Source organism: Lonchura striata, chromosome 3 (assembly GCF_050655825.1).
Source record: "Lonchura striata isolate lonStrDom1 chromosome 3, ASM5065582v1, whole genome shotgun sequence".
In the NCBI taxonomy this organism is placed as follows: domain Eukaryota; kingdom Metazoa; phylum Chordata; class Aves; order Passeriformes; family Estrildidae; genus Lonchura; species Lonchura striata.
The window spans coordinates 91,302,013-91,318,990 of NC_140705.1; the positions used below are offsets into that span (position 1 = coordinate 91,302,013).

At 45.3% G+C, this 16,978-nt stretch overlaps 1 protein-coding gene across 5 annotated transcripts in view; it reads right to left on the minus strand.

Moving 5' to 3' along the window:
• Positions 1–16,978, minus strand: part of PAK5 (p21 (RAC1) activated kinase 5) — a 162,266-nt gene that overhangs the window by 16,825 nt on the left and 128,463 nt on the right. For all 5 annotated transcript variants that reach the window (XM_021540280.4, XM_085577026.1, XM_085577027.1 and 2 more), the window contains one exon: positions 824–1,621. In XM_021540280.4, the coding sequence (XP_021395955.2) occupies positions 824–1,621 (798 nt within the window). The remainder of the gene's footprint in view (positions 1–823; positions 1,622–16,978) is intronic.

Sequence of the window (16,978 nt, forward strand, 5' to 3'; positions counted from 1 at the left end):
GAGCAAACTACATTGAAAAAGCGTCTCTTACACAACATTAGATGCTTAAGAAGGTCATCATGGTTATGTGACTAGAGGTGTGAGAAAAGCACTCTTCTCTGAATGTGGCAAGCAGAGCTGGATAGCTGTGTGTAGGTAACACACCTCATGTGGCAGAGTAGGGACAGATTTGTGGAAAGGAGCTGCCTTTAGATAACATGGCTAAAATACTTTCTTGCACACCAACCCTTTTTTAAAACTACATCTAAAATGTCATCTAAAAAGGGTAAGATCAGCTACTTTGACTTTATTTCAATGCTTAAAAACAACACAGAAGGGAGTAAGCCCCTCATGAGCAGTGAAGAGCTTGTAATATAAAGATGGTATAGATACAGTATAAATACTGAAGCACACAAATTTCAGCCTTGCACAGCAATAACTCAAACACAGAAGTATCTGATACACAAACCAGACCAGCATCTCACCTCCATCTGAGATCTGCTCAGGTGTACAACCTCCTGAAGCTACAAAAAACTGCCAAAGAACTTGCATTTATTGGGAAGTTCAAATAAAATCCCCAGAAGATGGGCACTCCAAACCTGCCTTTTGGTAAGTATCTTAAACCCACTGGCCCCTGACATCCATTTTCTTACACCCACGTAAAATGGGCGGGTTTCCACACCTGCCAAGGAGCAGTAACACAACTCTCGGGAATGTTACCAGCCATGTTTAGCATCGTGCGCCCAAGCGTGGCCCCTTGCCCTTAATTTTTACTTTTGGCACTCCCCTTGTGGAGAGGCTGATCCCTGTCCTGGCAGCACTGTCCCCGGGCAGGTCAGGTTACCTTGGGCACGCCTGCTGCGGTCTCGGACAGGCGGGGGTAGGTGTAGGAGCTGTAGGAATGTCCTTGCTGGTGTGCTTTGAAGGCGCTTGCTCCGTAGGGCATGGCTGGCTCCTGCAGGCCAGAGCCTGACCTGGATCTCTGCCTCATGGCTGGCTGAGGGCTCGCAGGGTCCACGTAGGACGACTTTGGCCTCTTGTCATAGTCATCCTTGCTCAGGCTGTGTCCCCAGTCACTGTCACCATATTCCAGCCTCTCCTTGGGGCACTCGCTCTGCAGCGATGCTCGGGACGGGGCATAAGGAAAGGAATCCCTGTAGTCCAGGGAGGATCCGCTGGGGATCCGCTGGTACTCCAGCTTCAGGCCGCCGTATTCCAGCACTTTGGGCTTGGTCTCCACATGTGCGTGGTAATCTGGGAGGAACCTGGACAGGTCTGACTGCAGGGGTGTCACTTCTGAGTAACAGATGTCCCGGGACGTCACCTTCATCATGTGCCCATTCTGTTTGGCAGCGAAGCTGCCCTTGTAGTACCTGTCCAACTCATCCCCATAGAGAGCCTTGTCTCGGAATTTCTCCACGATAAAGTCTGCTGTGGTGTCTGACTCGCTGGAGTACTGGGAGTACGTGATGTAGCCATTTTCCTCCTGGTGCCTTGGCACGTGGTTTGCATTTCCTTGGTGGTGGGTGGGAGGGCTTTCCTTCCGCAGGGAATTGGATCGTGTCACTGAGATATTGTCAAACTCCTCCAGCAGGCCATTGATTGAAGTATCCTTTCGAGGCTTGTTTCCTCGAACAATGGTCTGGGAATAAAAAAATTGCTTTGATTAAATACTGGTTTTATTTAGCATTTCACCAAAAAAACCACCAAAAAGGAAAAAAATCTGTATTCACCCAGGACTACCTGTAGCAATGTCTTACATTCTTCAGTCACATTATCTCATTGCTAAAAAAAAAAAAACCTCAATAAATAATTATAGTAGGACGTGAAGAAATGTTTAAATTCAGTGTAGATCACAAGCTGGGATTTGGCATGCAACCCCAAGAAACTCTCAAAAGGCCCAATTTCAGAAGTGAGTGTTCAGCAGCCAACAACAGAGACATCTAAACTATTTTTCATTTGTTTTTATTCAGTTGTCTGCATCAAGCCACACTGGTGGGCTGAGTCAGATTTACAGGGTATGGATAAGCTAAACAAGAATCATTCAGCGGTCACTTCCATGTGCTATTTTAACAAACTGCTGGAATGAAAAGTAACATACAGTTAATCAGGCACTGAAGTTTTTTGGTTTTTTCTTTTTTTACAAAACAGTATGTTCCTGAGTAGCAGAATCCCATGGAAGATTGCCTCTTAGTTAACTTAGTGCAAATGACACGTGGGACAGAGGGAAAAACACTGAACTCTATCTCCTTGTAACACAGAGCATCCAGCAAGCCGCGGTGCACAACCATGGCTCTGGGATACCCATCATTGCTTGACATCAGGGATGCCAAGTGCTGGCCTCGTTTGTGTCCCACTATTGCAAAGCCTCCCATAGATCCCCCTACACATCCCCACCCCTTTATGTCCAAAATACTACTGCTCCTGGTAGGATGGGAGGTGAGAACTGTGGTTACAGTTCTCCTTCAAGAAAGATTTTATTTTTTTAGCCAGTACCACCTGAAGGCTGTAACATGTGGCTGCATCCATTTCTCACCTGGGGGCTGCCATTGAGCACCACCTCACGTTTACAAACACCTTAGAAGAATAAGATGTACAGATTGGTGGCCAGGGCAATAAATCAGCCAGGCTCTACTGAAAACACATTTGCTTTGCTGATTTACTTTGGCTAAATATCTCTGTCTGCATCTTACTTAACTCACTGAGCTTTTCAACAGAGTCACTGTGGTCACCCCAAGGAGAATTCCCTCTCTGGAAATGTTGCACACTGACTGTGGTGTATCAGGAACCAAGCAGGCATGGCTGAATGTGAAATACTGGACACCAAGCACAACATATCAGATCTAGCCTGGTCACTTGCTCTGCACTCGTTCCTTTGTTCCAAGCACAGTGCGACTGCTCAACTCCTGATTGAAAGCACTCCGGGGTTCAAACTTTGTCAAAAAAAAGCATTCAAACACTAGTAAGATGACAAAATTAACAGAAATGTACTTCTCTGTCTCACAGCAAAAGGCAGCTGAGAAAAGGCAGGCAAAAAGCAAAGCAGTCCTGACCTCACGCTGCTTCCTGCTCTGATTTATGTCTGTAATTACTTGCCTAGTTTGCTATTTTGAAGCCAGTGGTACTGAAACAATAGGACAGCAAAAAGAAGAGACAGAAAATAGATCACTCCTTTCACCTTCCAAGCCATTCAGCAAGATAAGAGGGATTGGTTTAATTCTGCTACAGCCTCTTAGGCAGGATGACTGCACGATCATTCATATTTAATTATCACATAATAAACCAGCAACATTCGACAATGAAATGCTTATAATTGAAAACAAGATTGAAATACCCGACTGCCACCCCTGTGCAAACGCCTGCCGAGGAGGAAAATGCACATTTAACACTCTCCACGGGGCTGGCCTGCACAAAGGAAGGTTTCCTGGGTGTGCCCAGGGGAGCCGCAGGGAGCCCCTGGAGCAGAGTGGCCTCTTGCATTAGAGGGAAGAGGAGCTGCCCCTCTGCTCCGCCAGGCACGCTCTGTCTGGATTTTCAGACACCCTCAGAAGGAAGATTTAGAAGAATGCAGCTGAATGTTTATATGTTAGAGAATTCACTGGTGACAAATCCCTGCAGTTTGGGGATTTTCTGCAGACAGGTGCATGCGTGGGAGTAACCTTTTTGATTATGAGGATTTAAAAATAGTACTAATAGTAAAATTATCTTATAGGAGATTCTGGTTTGAAAAGAAAAAAAGCATTTGCCACCGAAGCCTCAGCCTGGTGAAGCTGTCTTGGATAGCTCTGGGACCTCAGTGCTGTCTCATCTGACTGATGAAGTTAAGGGGATTAAGAACTAAACCCCATTTCTTTTATCCCAGCATTTTAAGGATGATCACTGGCAAACAGTGACTTGCAGTGTGATGGCTGCAATTCCTATTGGCTTCAGATTATTTTCCATGAGAAAATGAAAATGCCCAGCACAAAAGGAAAACAACATATGTTGTACCATGTTGACTTGTCCTGAATTGATTTACTAGAGAGAAAGTGTGTGCTGGGGCTCACCAGCACCCACAGCTTTCCTTGGAAGCACAGGATTTGAAGAAAGAAGCCTGAGATTGGGAGCTGCCAAAGCATGGCCCAAATACCCAAACCTGAAAGCCTAATATTAGTGCCAGGCCCACAAGGAGTAGCCAGGCTCCAAGGAATGACTTCAGAGAAAAAGCTAGACTGATGATGTGGGGTCTTGGTTTGGGATTGTGGACTCTGGGCACTGCGTCAGTGAGCAGAGGGAAAACCTCATTCCTCAAAGACAGGAATCACAAATGATGGGAAATCTGAGCTCTAATTTAAAAAGCAAAACAAAAACCTTGAGAGAAAATGTAACAGGAAAGGGCTACCATGGAAAGAGATATAATAGTAATTAGTGTCATAGGAACTAGACTAGGTTTTCTAATTTTAATGGCTTTATAAACTAAAAAAAAAAAAAATGTGTGGAGGAGGAGGGGATTTTGTCTCTATATTCTAGACATATTTACAGAGATGGTTTTCTGAATGTTTTTAACCCACTTACCCCAGTCTTTGCATTTTTAAACATAACGGAATTTTCAGGGCTGCTGCAGGCAAAGCAGATTAAAGCAAAGTATCCTTTGCCAAGCTTGATGGGCAAAAATTTCTGAGGCCTTTCTTCTGCCTGCTGAGATCCTGCAATGGAAGTGTGCACAGCACCTTGTCCTGGCTGCAAAAGCAGGACTGAGCCCCTCAGCTCCCCCAGGGCTCCACACCTGTGCTGTTTATTAAAGCTGCGCTGCGCAGCTCAGGAGGGATCGATGCTCCTGCAGATGGAGGAGTGCCAGGAATTCCGCACTGCCATTCCCCTTGTGATAGATGTAATGCCACGGTTGATTCTCACAATTAAATGCAAATATCTTGTGTATATGTTAAGAAAAGTTCTATAAATTTATAGTTATGTTTTAACCCCCTTGCATTGCTATCAGGGGTGGCCTGGGTTTGGGACTTTTGGGAGGGTTGGCTCGTTTCTGAGGCAACAGCTGACCTCCAATCAAGATTTAAGGAAGTGATCTCCACCCCTGGACAGCAAAGGAGTCGATGGACAGAACTCTGGTAGGGGCCAAAGGCAAAACCTCCATTGTGTGGATCAGCACATGGTCGGAAAATCCTCTGCTCCCGGTGGCATAATCTTTTCTCTATTCAGTCTTCTGTTGTATTTTTGATAAGGTTCAATAAACCTTTCTAAATTTTTGTAAGTGAGTAGCATCTCTCACACCCTGGCACATGGCAGCAGTGGGGTGCGGTGCCCGTGACTTGGGGCTGGGCTCAGCTCCTGTGGCTCCCCGGGCAGGCCTGGTGACAGCAGCCATCCTTCATGGCGCCTCTGCAGCGCCTGTCCTGCCGCGATAAGCTCTAATGGATCTGCCTGCCAGAGACGCTGTCTTGCCTGGTTTCCAGCAGGAGATGAGAAAAAGCTCCTGCGCTCAAACACTGTATTAACCTTGACAATAATGAAGTGGGTAATTAACTGTTGTGCCCTAATGCGACCTTGCATTTATTGTCTTTAGAGCTACTATACTTTACACACTCGTTAAGAATATATCATCCTTTGTCCTCCTGGAGCTGGGTTTTCAGGTGTCAATGAGGATTCTAAATCTCTGTGATGTGCAGGGTGAAAATAAAAGGAATTTTATGGTAAGGTCGCCCTTATAAACAGCCAATCTAAACTCTGATTTTGCCTCTAGCCAGCTTCTCCCCTCATCTGCATTACACATAAACTAAAAGCACAGCCTATGCTGAAAATAATTTTTTTTTGTTCTTAAGAAAAGGTGCATAAAGCACAGATGGTCAGAATAATCTAATTCTAAGTGATGCATGTATTGGTAATTTATTTTCTTGTTGCAAGACATTTCAAAGTATTTGAAGCTGTGTTCATGACACCACATTTTACTCCCAGTGTAAATAAATATGAATGGCACTTGAAGAGAAAAACTGATCGTTGTCATCACTGCAGAAGGAAAACTCCAGCTTTCCCTGTGAGTAACACAGTCTTAGAGCTGCAGCCAGAGATGTCAGGGGTCTGCATCTGATCTGCTCTTATCAGAAGAAAATGTACTTAGGGAAGAATTTACTGTGCAGGTGACCACACAATGCAACACATTGCCCAGAGAAGTTGTGGACTCCCCCTTCTTGGAGACACTCAAGAACCGCCTGGACACAATCGTGTGCTGTGCACTCTAGGATCACCCTGCTGGAGCAGGGAGGTGGCACCAGATGACCCACTGTGGTCCCTTCCAACCCGAGCCACTCTGTGACCCCAAAATAGATGGAGTCTCTTAGAACTCCTGGAAAGAGGTGAAAGCACGAAGCAAACCCCTGCTGTTTGCAGTAGTCCAGGGCCAACATGAGGTAGATCCTTTCCCTTGTGTGGAGGCTGGATTTTAAGGCTGAGGTGCCTTCCTGAGAGCTGCCACCAAGACTGGGCTCAGAGGGGAAGATGGGAGGTGAGAGATAAAGACCTGCCCACATCTCGAATGGCTGACTGAACATGGAGAAGTAAATGTGCTGCCAGGGAGGAAAAGGGATGGCAGCTGAAGGCCCAGTGCCCGGGGAGCTCAGCCAGGAGCTGGGACTGCTGCTCTCAGGTAAGTGGTTCCACTGGGCACTTCAGGATTTTCTCTGTGGAATATTCACTTGACAAATTCAAACCTCTGAGCTGCTTTTCCAAATGATGGTGTCAGAATTATCCTCCCAATCCTTTCACATCCCAGTGAATTCTTAATTACACCTGAATGGGCAAGCTGCATGAGAAGGAGTGAAAAAGATTTCTATACCTCCATCCCCTCTTTCCTCTAAGTGGAAAGTTTAAGGCACTAATGCCATAGAGATTAGTCAGGAAAGAAGCCTTTTGGACAGGAACGCATCAGATACATTGTGAAAAATTATGCTGGATGGGATAGGAGGTAATTCATCACTCTGCACCCTCCAGTAGTGTCCTGTGGGAGCTGCTCCTGTTTTATCTACAGCCTGTCTACAAAAACAGCTATCACTCAGAGTTAGTCACAAGGAATACACAACAGACAGGAAAGTATGACAGAACATGCCTTCCTGAAGCCTGTAATTTAGAGCCTGCTTTACACCTGGAAGCCTTGGAGTTTTTATCATTTCTGTTATGAATTCCTTCCCGAAGCTATAAATTCTCATCCTCCCCATAAAAACAGTATTAGAAAACAGTAATAATTTTGGTATCCCACAGGTCCGTCCTTGGGGAAGGCACTCCGCAGATTGCAGTGGTGTTGGGTGACTCAGCTAGGCCAGGATTTTGGGTCTCTGCTCCCTGGACCAAACATGACTTTTACACCACAGGGTCACCTGCCCAAACCAGGAGCACGAGACAGTGTCACCTGCCCCTTGCCATGAAGTATCTCAGCATGTGAGCCAAGACCCCAGCTCATTAATTGCTCTAATCCCTTTCTAGGAGATCCATAAATCCCTGCTTGGGACAGCTCTCAAACAGGACCTTTCCCCTGCCCAGGAGAAATCAGAGAAATGCAAACCCCCAAGTAAAACTCAGCCCAATCAGCCTTTGGAGGGCAGCAGCCCCCAGACACGAGCCCACGGGTGCAGCAGGATGTGCCACGTCTGGAATGGGCTGACTCCAAATCCCAGGATCAAAGCAAAGGTACAGCTTGAGAGCAGTCTAATATGCTTAACAAACTAGTGCCAGCTGTTTAAAATTCTTCAAAAGCAAAATAATGCTAAACTATAAGAAAGGGCTCACCAAAACGGCACTGTGTAATTTCCCACAGTGCACAGCAGTTTTAAAAGTTAGTTTCCATAACAACAAGAGCAACGTTTCATTATAATCACATTCACTGGTAATTTTTTTGACATCTTAAAATACAGCAACTTTAACACAACATTTAGTTTTAAAATACCACTGAAATATCTACATTCTAGTAACTTTTCCTTATTTTTTAAAATACACAAAAATGCTTATTATATGTAATTTGAAATGCTACTAGAGAATTTTAAAAGTTTAAAATAATTATTCTGGGCCTACTTGAAACATATCTGATCTGTGCAATTTTATATGTCATATACACACATAAATCTCTCAGACACACAACAAATGAGTGAAATGTGACTTGAAAGTTTTTATTTGAAAGAGAAAGTCTCTGTATTACTGGTTCAGTAAACCAGAAAGTGTCTGTAATACTGAACATTATTACTGATGGATTCAACAACTTCAGGAAGAGGAGTGGAAAAATTTCAAGCCAAACAATTTCTGTTTTATAGGACTTAGGACCCTTCAAAATTTTCTTTTATCCAGTGATGAAAAAAAAAAAATGTCCCACAGAATTAAATAACTCAAAAACATTAGTCACAGGAATTTTAACTGTCCTCTTTGCATTGCTGCATTTTTTTAAGGCTGGTGGCAATGGTTTCAGCACAGCAGTGCACAAAGCAGACCCACTAAAAAAAAAAACCAAAAAAAAAAGTGTAGAAAGCCACACCAAAGATTGCAATATTTTGCCCAAATTCTGGAAAAATTTTGTTCATCAATGTAAAAGTTTCCTGTTTTGTTAAATCAACATTTTCTGGCAGGGAAAGACAAAGATCAGTGTAATCTGGGAAGCCTGGGAAGCCTGAATCAGCAGGACCAGGCACCTTGCTCTCCACTTTTCAAAGCCATGTCAGCTGCAAATGCCTCTGTAGTAGTGTCTTTTCCCCAAGGAATTTGCAAAGCAAATTCAGTAAGGTTTACTGAGGTACAGATATGCTCAGCAACTGCTGATGTGGTTTCTGCACCACACAGGATCCCATGGCAGTCATGGGAGAAATCATGCAGAATCAGCACCCCAGAGCTTCCAACAAGGCTGACTCTGGAGCCAGCTAAAAAACAAAAGCAGAGTCAGGGACATTCAGGTAAGATGACAGAAATCCCTCTCTCCGAGAAACACAACTTTAGTTTTGTAATACCAAGACAGGAGCAGACACGTCCCAGGTCCAGGACCAAGGGTGTGCTGCAAGCAGGGTGGAAATAAAAATACCAGCACCATGGGCTGTTAATAAAAAGCACTGAAGCTCCAGATCTCACTGGTACCTCTGAGATCTGGCCTTGGGAGCTGGTTTGTGCCTGGACTACTGATTAACTTCGGGAGAGATGTGGGAATGGTGTCTTCTGCCCTACAGCTCCTCATCCTCAGCCACAAGGCAGGCCACAGGAGATGAAGCAAGGGCTGGTGGCAATCCTGATGCCTCTTTCAGTCTTGGCATCACCCCTTTCACAGGAAAACACATCACAAAAATGCATCTCAAACCACGTATGAACTGACTCTGCTGCCCATCTGAACTTGGTACAAGCACTCCTCAGGGAAACTGCAGGGAGCTGGGATAGCAAGAGGAGCCTACAGGGACCTGGGGCTATCCCAAATGGATGCAGAGTTCTCTGCAGCCACATCACAATCATCACCAACCTTAATGTGCATTATCTCTAATATCTGCAGTCCAGATTCTTATTTTTCCAGGTTTTTATGTGGGGGTGGAAAAAAACCCCCATTTTTCTCAACAAAGGCATTAGAAATTGCAAGAATTTAACAACACTTTCCCACCAGCTCCCCAAATACTTCAACTTTGAGAACCTACTGCTACACTCCAGAGGAGCTATGGGTGTCCCCCATGGTGCTGACACTGAGACACCACACCCAGTGCCACTGTTTTTAGGGCACAGAGTCAGTGTCCTACATGTACCCGTGATTGGTGCTGGGATCTGGTGGGGCACAGCACCGTGTCAGTCCTCCCAGGGCTGACAGGCATTTCAAAGGAGCCTTCCTACAACGAAGCCACATGCCACAATCACAGATTTCACTGGAAGTGCCACAGAAGGGCTGGGGTGGGATTTCCACAGGCAGAGGAGCCCTGCGATAGGGTGGGTGGTGTCAAACCCCACCCTCCCAGTCCCACTCACCCCTACATTTGCCATAATGGTACAGGGCACTCACACAGGGAATGCAGTCTGCTTTCCAGCAGCAGCCCCAGTTAAAAAACTGAGGAGAGGGACAGACTGTAATTCACAAAATCACACTGCAGCATAAACCCTCTTTGTAGCTGAGATGAAATTTCCCTGGATGAGGCTCCCCTCATGCCCTTAACAAATGCCCATTAACAAATGCAAGGTTGATGGAGCATTAACCCAATTAATGATCCTGGTGCTTTTTTTCCTCAGTGAAAGATTTTTCTGGCTGTAGTTTGATTGAGCTTTCTGAAATATTTAAGTCAATTCCAGTGTGATAAAATTTTATGCTCAGGAAGTAATTGCCTTCATCTGACAGAGGGGCACTTGCTCAGGAGGGCAGAGGCCCTTGGGTCACTCCACTGTGGTTGGGGTAATCTCCTGCTTTTAATTAAAATGACGATTTTGACACTCTGTTAATTTAGAAGAAACAATTAGAACTGTATTGTCACAGCAAAGGAAGCTTCATATACAGCAGGTGCTTGAAGACAAAGTCAACATTTCTGTTTCCAAGTGTGTGGGGCCAGCTTGAGGAGCTCCAGGTGCTCTGCAAGCTGTGGCAGAGGGCTGTCAATGACCTTCGCACTCCATAAATCATCAGGCAGAGAGAGGAAGAAGATGCTGGTGAGTGCCGAGGCCTCAGTCCCCAGCACTGCAGATGGATGGGGCTCGTTGGCCTGAGCCCTGCTCAGGGTTGGGACAGTCCCTGCAATCTCAGCCCTGTGAATTTGGGATTAGCACCCCGAGGAAGGGCAGGGTGATGTGTGCAGAACACTGCCCATGGTGGCAGGGAAGGCACTATCAAGGTACAGCAGGAGAAATCATCCTGTACTGGCAATGTGCGAAAAAATGCCTCAGTCTCACGGCCTTAAAACAGCCAGAAAGTTTCAAAGTTGTTCCTAACACACTAAAATTGTGCATTCTTGGCCACACGACATGCAATGAGCACTTTTTAATCTGACTGATGTCTCTGACTGCTTTGGACGCCTTCATCCTCTCCTGAAAGCTCACTCCTTGATTTCAGGAAATCCAGGAATTTGTATTGGCAAAATAAAAACACAAAGTAATTTCATCTGCATTCTAAATTGCAGTATTCTTTCTTCCAAGAAAATACATTACTTTTTCTTTTCAAAGACACTATCAAATGGGAAATGCAGCCACAGGAATGTCCTAAGGAAGCAGGACTGACTCCCACTGAATGGTTTTCATCTGCAAACATGGAAATGAAGCAAAAAGTGCTCCTGTGCAGAAATCTAATGTTTAGGTCAAACTTACAAGGCAGGTGAGACAAAAGACATGAGGAGCTTCCTCAGCTGATAATTTAATTATTCCCTGTTGTAAAAGAGAAGTGCAAATCAAACACCTTCTTGATGGGAACAAAGTGAGGCAGGAGATTTCAGAGGATGCTCTGCAGCAGAGGTGAAGCAATCCCAGCACGACAATCTCTGGTGTACAAGAATTTGCTCAAACATTTCTAGGCTAATCTCGATCTGATTCCATTTGCTGGGCTGCGCCGCCACCAAGTGCCCTCTGTGCTGGCAGCAGGTTGGTTCTGACACGCTCAGTGAATGAATCTGCCTGACACAGAGCAGCTCCTCCCTGTTCCAGCCCTGCAGGCAGCACGGCAAGGCAGGGAGAAGGGGAAGGGCAGCAAGGGCTGCTGGTCAGGGAAAAATGGGGCTGCTTCCCCTGGCCTGGGCTGTGTGCTGGGAGTCACACCTCCCCTCCTGCTACAGACCATTTTCCCAGGGTGGTTCATTAAAACCACTGTGTTTAAACCAGATTTCTACACCTATCTATCCCATGCTCCTGGGAAGTGCTGCTTCACAGGGGAACATAAGCCTTAGCAATAAGGACCTTCATGTGCACTATGCTCTGTGAGAATCATTAACTGCAAACTAGGACACAGATACCAATTACTGTTCTGCTCAGACTACAAAACTGTAAAATTCAGTAAAATTCGAAATCTTATGCTATCCTTTTAACTGTGTGATCCTGATAGCTAACTACTAATGCCTGCTGGATCTTAGCAATTAAAAAGCAGAAATGCTCATCCTAAATACTTCTCTTTCATTCACTTTTCTCTCTCCAAAGATCTGTATCTGAAATGCCCTTTTTTTTCTGGCGCACACCGTTCATCCCACAGACAACAGAAAAGGCATTTAAAAGTCTCTGCAGGTAAGTCAGTGTTCCCTGGTAATACATAGCATTTGTCTGGTGTAATTGGATCCTCCATGAAGGGAAAGACAAGAAAGAAAGCTCAGCAAAGCACTTTCAAATTCCTAGAGAGCCACCAAAGCCCAGATCTAATCATGTCAGAGCAGGAGACTGAAAAAAGCACACTTATACCTGGAGCTTTGACTTGACAGGTAAGTGAGCTGCTTGGCAACATTTTTTCCCCCTCTGATTCTATTGAACTAAACTCTGCTGGAATTGAATAAATGTGGCTGTTTGGTTATAATTATAGAATCACAAAATGGTTTGGATTGGGAGGGACAATAAAGATTTCTCTTATATGGAGCATGGTTCAATGGGACTGTCACTGGTTTCTGTTCTGCACTACAAGGGCTCAAACCAAGTTCCTTAGCAGACCTAGGGACAAGTCTGTCACTGAGATTGCAGAATCTGAACTGCAACTGAACTGCATGGATGAATGAAAGGGAAGAAGCAAGCACCACCCTGTGCTGATGTACACTGTAGATTCTGCAGGACACATTTTCTGTGGAAATCCCCTCCAGAGACCTTTACTACGTGGGCTGAAGCATGTGCCCTGAGCAAAGCCATCAGGATGCCCCAGCAGGCTCCTCATTAGCGCTCAGGACACTGACACACACGGGTAGGAATGCAGGGATTGCCTGCTAGCACCTAGTGGTTCCCACCACCGACCACGAGTAGAGAACGTTCCAACTGAGCTTTCAGCCCGAGGCACTCCAGCAGCACCCCTGGAGGCTCGGCCAGCCCGTGCAAACGAAGCATCTCCCAGCACATGCCGCTCCCGTTTGGCTTTCTTAGCCAAGCCAAGGAGGAGCCTGCCGGGCTGTGTGACTGATCCTGGTAAAACACACCCTGCCCCTTCCAAACATTTATGGGGAAAGCATTCACTGCTCACACCTCACTGCTTATTTTCTATGCTTCGCTCTGGGGGACCATAGTCATGCAACAGGTTCCAGGAGGCAAAAAACACAAAAGCATCACCTCCATCTGCTTGGTGCTTCCCAGGCCCGAGCTCTGCTCCTGGCCCCAGAGAGAGTATGGTCACTACAGAGAAGGCTTTGGAGTAAAAAGCTGGGCTGAGCAAATGAGAAGGAGCTACAACAACAGCCACATGAAGCAGTGATGGAGCCCTCCACCTCCAGGCAGCTAGCTGGGAGTGTGGCTCATTTTCCAGGACAGGAAAGCCAGCCAGAGGAATTACTAGAACAGTGTCCTATAGATTTGTCTTCAGGGACCAACTTCCATGTTAAAAAAAGAACCTGATTATGAGTGTCCTTGGTCAGGATCTAATTCCTGGCTTGTTTTAGGTTATTAAGTGCTACCTGGAGAGTATTCCCAGTCTGGTACTCCCAGAGGAGACCAGATTCAATTTCTGAAATGCTGGCACAAGAGTCTGGCCCTTTAATGTGTAGACCTATAGGTTAACGTGGGTGTTGAGCTCTAAAGGCTGCTCTGCTTCAGCAGCTGTAGACTGAACTCCAAGTTTACTTTCAGTCTTTAATGTACTGCAAAGTTCTGCTCATCCATTTAAGCTCTCAATAACAGGAGTAAAGCTTACCCTTGCAAGGTTCCTCCAACACTAATATTACATAAAACCTCAGTGCTGATGCATTTAAAACATTATTTTACTAATCATATTGGAAGCAACTCCTTTGTCATGTAAGTGGAGCAATTCTAACCAATGCCAACTGTTGTACGGGCAAAGCTTGCTAGATAAAGGATTTCTGAAGAACTTCCTTAGGGCCCCTCACTGCAGACAGTGAACTCCAAGACTCCCTTGGGGAGAGACTCTGCAGGTGGTGGTGTGAGCCTGCCTGCAAGAGGAGAGTATGGCAGCACAGGTTCTTTTGGGGATGTCAGGGACCTTTCCAATGAGGGACATGATCAACAGGCAACCACATGCCACCTCTCCAAGGCAGAGGGGCAGAATGATGGACTAAAGGCTTTAGAGCAGGGCTCAACTTGTCTTCAGAGTCCAAAGGGGAGCAAAGGGGAGTCCTGCACCCTGCCAGTTACAGCAACCACCTCTGACAACCACATTCCTGCAGGCATTGCTCCTGCTTCTTCATTTCAGCACATTTAAAGGGCAGTAATAAGATGGAATGTGGAAAAACTTTTTTTTTTTTTTTTGCCACTTACAGTATTTAATCTGTGTTCTAGGAGAGGGTTTTTTTTACTGGCAGCCTCAGTGTTTCCCTAGGATGGCCAGGTCCTGGTGTTGGTGTCCACAGTCCAGCTGCAGACAAATGTACCTGGCTGAACCTGAACGGCTGTCATGAAGGACCAACATCTTGGCCAAAAAAGTATGTGAATAATTCACTTTCTGGCACATTAGTTGAACTGAAAAATGAAGGAATATCTTGTATTTTGAGTCAGTCTGAAATGATAATGATGCTGGTTTTGATTCTCCAAATGAGGCTCTAGAAAAACAGGCTGGATTAAATGTTTCAGCAGCATGGAAGACAATTGTGTGAAAATGAAAGAGCTACTGATCAAGAACTCTGCTGTTCAGAAAGGCAGAAATTCAAAACTATAAAGAAGAAGCCAGAAACTGAAAATTTAAAGAAGAACTGAGAATATATCAATTAATGGGTAGAGGTGTTCCCTTTGAAATAGAATGGAATAGAATGGAAGGGGATAGGACAGACTGTTTCAGCTGGAAGGGAGCTACAACAATCACTCAGTCCACCACCTGACCAATTTAAAGCTTGATATTGAGGGCATTCTCCAGATGACTTTTAAACAGTGACTCTATTGTAAAAATCAACTTCACAGGCAGCAAAAGTGTTATTCTAAAGGACTTTCATAAAACAATTTTCTGAAATCAGACAATCAGAAATAAATTGAAAAGTTTCCTCTGTACAATGCAGAACATATGAGAACATATTAGTGATAATGATAAAATTAAAAAAACTTCTGAGCTGTGTACTTCTTGCACTGATTCATACTGTGGCTCATTTCTATTTGTGAATAAAATCCTACAAGATTAAATTCCAGTGATTAAATTCCTGCAAGATTACACGAAATTGTAACTTGGCTCTTCTCATACCAAGTCAGACATGGACACTAGATGGCATATTTGTATTATATCTGTAGAGGGGAACAGAGATAACTGAAGTAGCATTGTCACTCACAGACACAGTAAAACAAATGGCATTCAAGGGTGAAGCATGATCCCTTCAATAGAAAAACTTCCTCTTAAATGTGTGGCAGCATTTTCTTCCAAGAGCATACAGCAGCACACGCATTCCTATTCAGTGATCAAAATAAATTGGAAGTGGGGCTGTCTTACGGGCCAACTGCCAATCTGACAATAATCACTTGCAGATGAAGATAACACAGAAGACCTGTGGCTACAAGGGAATTGTGCCTCCAGAGCTAGGCTAACATGGAAATCTGATCAGGCTAAAGGGTGTTGGCCATCACATTTTGCCCTCTCCTTTCCAAAGGCTGAGATCCCACAGTCCCCCCTGGGTCCTGTCCTGTTGCTCAACCATGCTTGGTGGCAAAACACTTTCCTTGCACCCAGGATGTGCTGTGCTGCAAGCTGCTGGCTCCTGCCCTGCTTGGAGACAGCCCCTCACCCTGTCCCAGCTGAGCCAGAACCAGACCAAACGTGCCACTGCAGAACCTGGAATTAACAACCAAGTGGGACTTTCCAAGATGTGCTTACAAGGAAGGCCCAGGAGATGTCAGCAGCCTTCCAGGTCCTGTCCTGGCAGGAGCTGTCAAACAGAAATAAAAATTTGGAAGGGTGAGGAAGCGAGGCCAGGACAAGGCTGCTTTGCCCATCTGCTCCCATGCCTCTGAACAGCTCTATATTTCTAAATTCCCCTTTTCCTGGTCAGGCATTTTCCCCGTGCAATTCCACATAGGGAGGAGAGGCATGGAGTTTTCTAATGAAATCTGGATTATTTCTGACTGCTCAAGCCCACACAAGGACCCTCACTCATCTCCTCTTTGAGGTATTTGACCACTCACCATCACTGTGCACAGTATCCCCTCCATCTAAGCAAGGACAAGTAAGTGTAGGAAAAATATGTCACCTTAATCAAGGCTTGAATGTCATTGTTGGGAAAATTTTAAGAGGCCAAACAGGATGGGGAAGAGAAATACTTGCCTTTTTTCCTTCTGTCTGCATGCAGAGTAAACAAAAACTTTGATTTTTATGTCAGAGGTATTGAAAGGGCCACAACCAATTACTCATTTTCTGATCTTTTTTTTCTCTTTGTAGGAGAGAGGCTGAAATGCATCTGCAGAAACTTTGAAAAGTTTTAAAAATAAAAGCTCACTCTGCAGAATTGGTGTCAAGGATTGAGACAAAAGTGAGAAAAACTAAAATTTTAAGACAAACCATATAGATCAGACCTCAAAGATATGAGGACGGAAGACTGGGAGAAAAGCTGGCAACCCTGTGGTCTGTCCCCTACAGAAATTCTCTGCTCTGCAAAATCCACGTGTGGCAGGACACAGGTAAATGAACTGCCACGGGTTCATGGCACAGCCCATGTGCATCTGAGATTAATGTGCACCCCAGCTGAGACATGGGGCATCCAGGGGCACTCTGGTGAAGGGATGGAAAGGACAGTGTTTCCTCTACCCTGGAGGCAGCCCAGCCCCCAGGCACTGAGGAGGCTCATGCCATTTTCCTGACAGTACAGCATTGATGTCAAGCTGAGGATCTTGCTCTGCCTTGGATGACACTGACCCCTCTGTGTCACCCCTCAGTGCTAACACTCATTTCAGAGCATGGCACACACCACGGGGAGTGAGAGCC